At 52.1% G+C, this 535-nt stretch overlaps 1 protein-coding gene across 1 annotated transcript in view; it reads left to right on the plus strand.

The window, feature by feature from the left end:
• PPTG_23000 (hypothetical protein) overlaps positions 1-535 on the plus strand; it is a gene marked incomplete at both ends in the record, with an annotated part of 6314 nt that overhangs the window by 1944 nt on the left and 3835 nt on the right. The window contains one exon of the mRNA XM_008907839.1: positions 8-530. Within this exon, the coding sequence (XP_008906087.1) occupies positions 8-530 (523 nt within the window). The remainder of the gene's footprint in view (positions 1-7; positions 531-535) is intronic.

Below are 535 nucleotides of genomic sequence, written 5' to 3' on the forward strand. Positions count from 1 at the left end.
TGTACAGCAACAGCTTCTCGATGTTCGATCTCAACGCACCGCGAGATCCGATGACCACAGTGGATACGTTTCGTCGCATCTTGATCTCAGGTGAAGCTTTCAGCGGGCTTGCACGTGTTTGCTTGGCGCGGATGAAGGGTCAGCTGAAGAAACGAATCGGGACTGCCACTGCCGAGACGGTTTTGATCCTTCTAATCGATCCACGGACCAAGTTTTCGGTGGAATCCTTGATAGTACCTTCGAGCACACCTGAAACTGAAAAGCACGCAAGTGATGGAGAAACCCAGCAATCCCAGCAAAGTTCGGAGGTTGTCAGCGCAGGCAGCAAGCTTTTGGTTGATGCGCATCGGGAGATGTTCTGCTCTCTTCACGCTCATGATCTCAACGTTGTTGAGACTAACGCTGCTATGACATCGCCTAACTTTGACCTTGTCCCTTACGCTGACGTCGAGGTGATTTGTGGCGCTCCGATCAAGGCTGTGGCGGAAGGTGAAGCTCTTAAGATGACGTTGCACGAGCAAGCGGACAGAGTGCT

The sequence above is a fragment of the Phytophthora parasitica genome, assembly GCF_000247585.1.
Source record: "Phytophthora parasitica INRA-310 unplaced genomic scaffold supercont2.28, whole genome shotgun sequence".
In the NCBI taxonomy this organism is placed as follows: domain Eukaryota; phylum Oomycota; class Peronosporomycetes; order Peronosporales; family Peronosporaceae; genus Phytophthora; species Phytophthora nicotianae.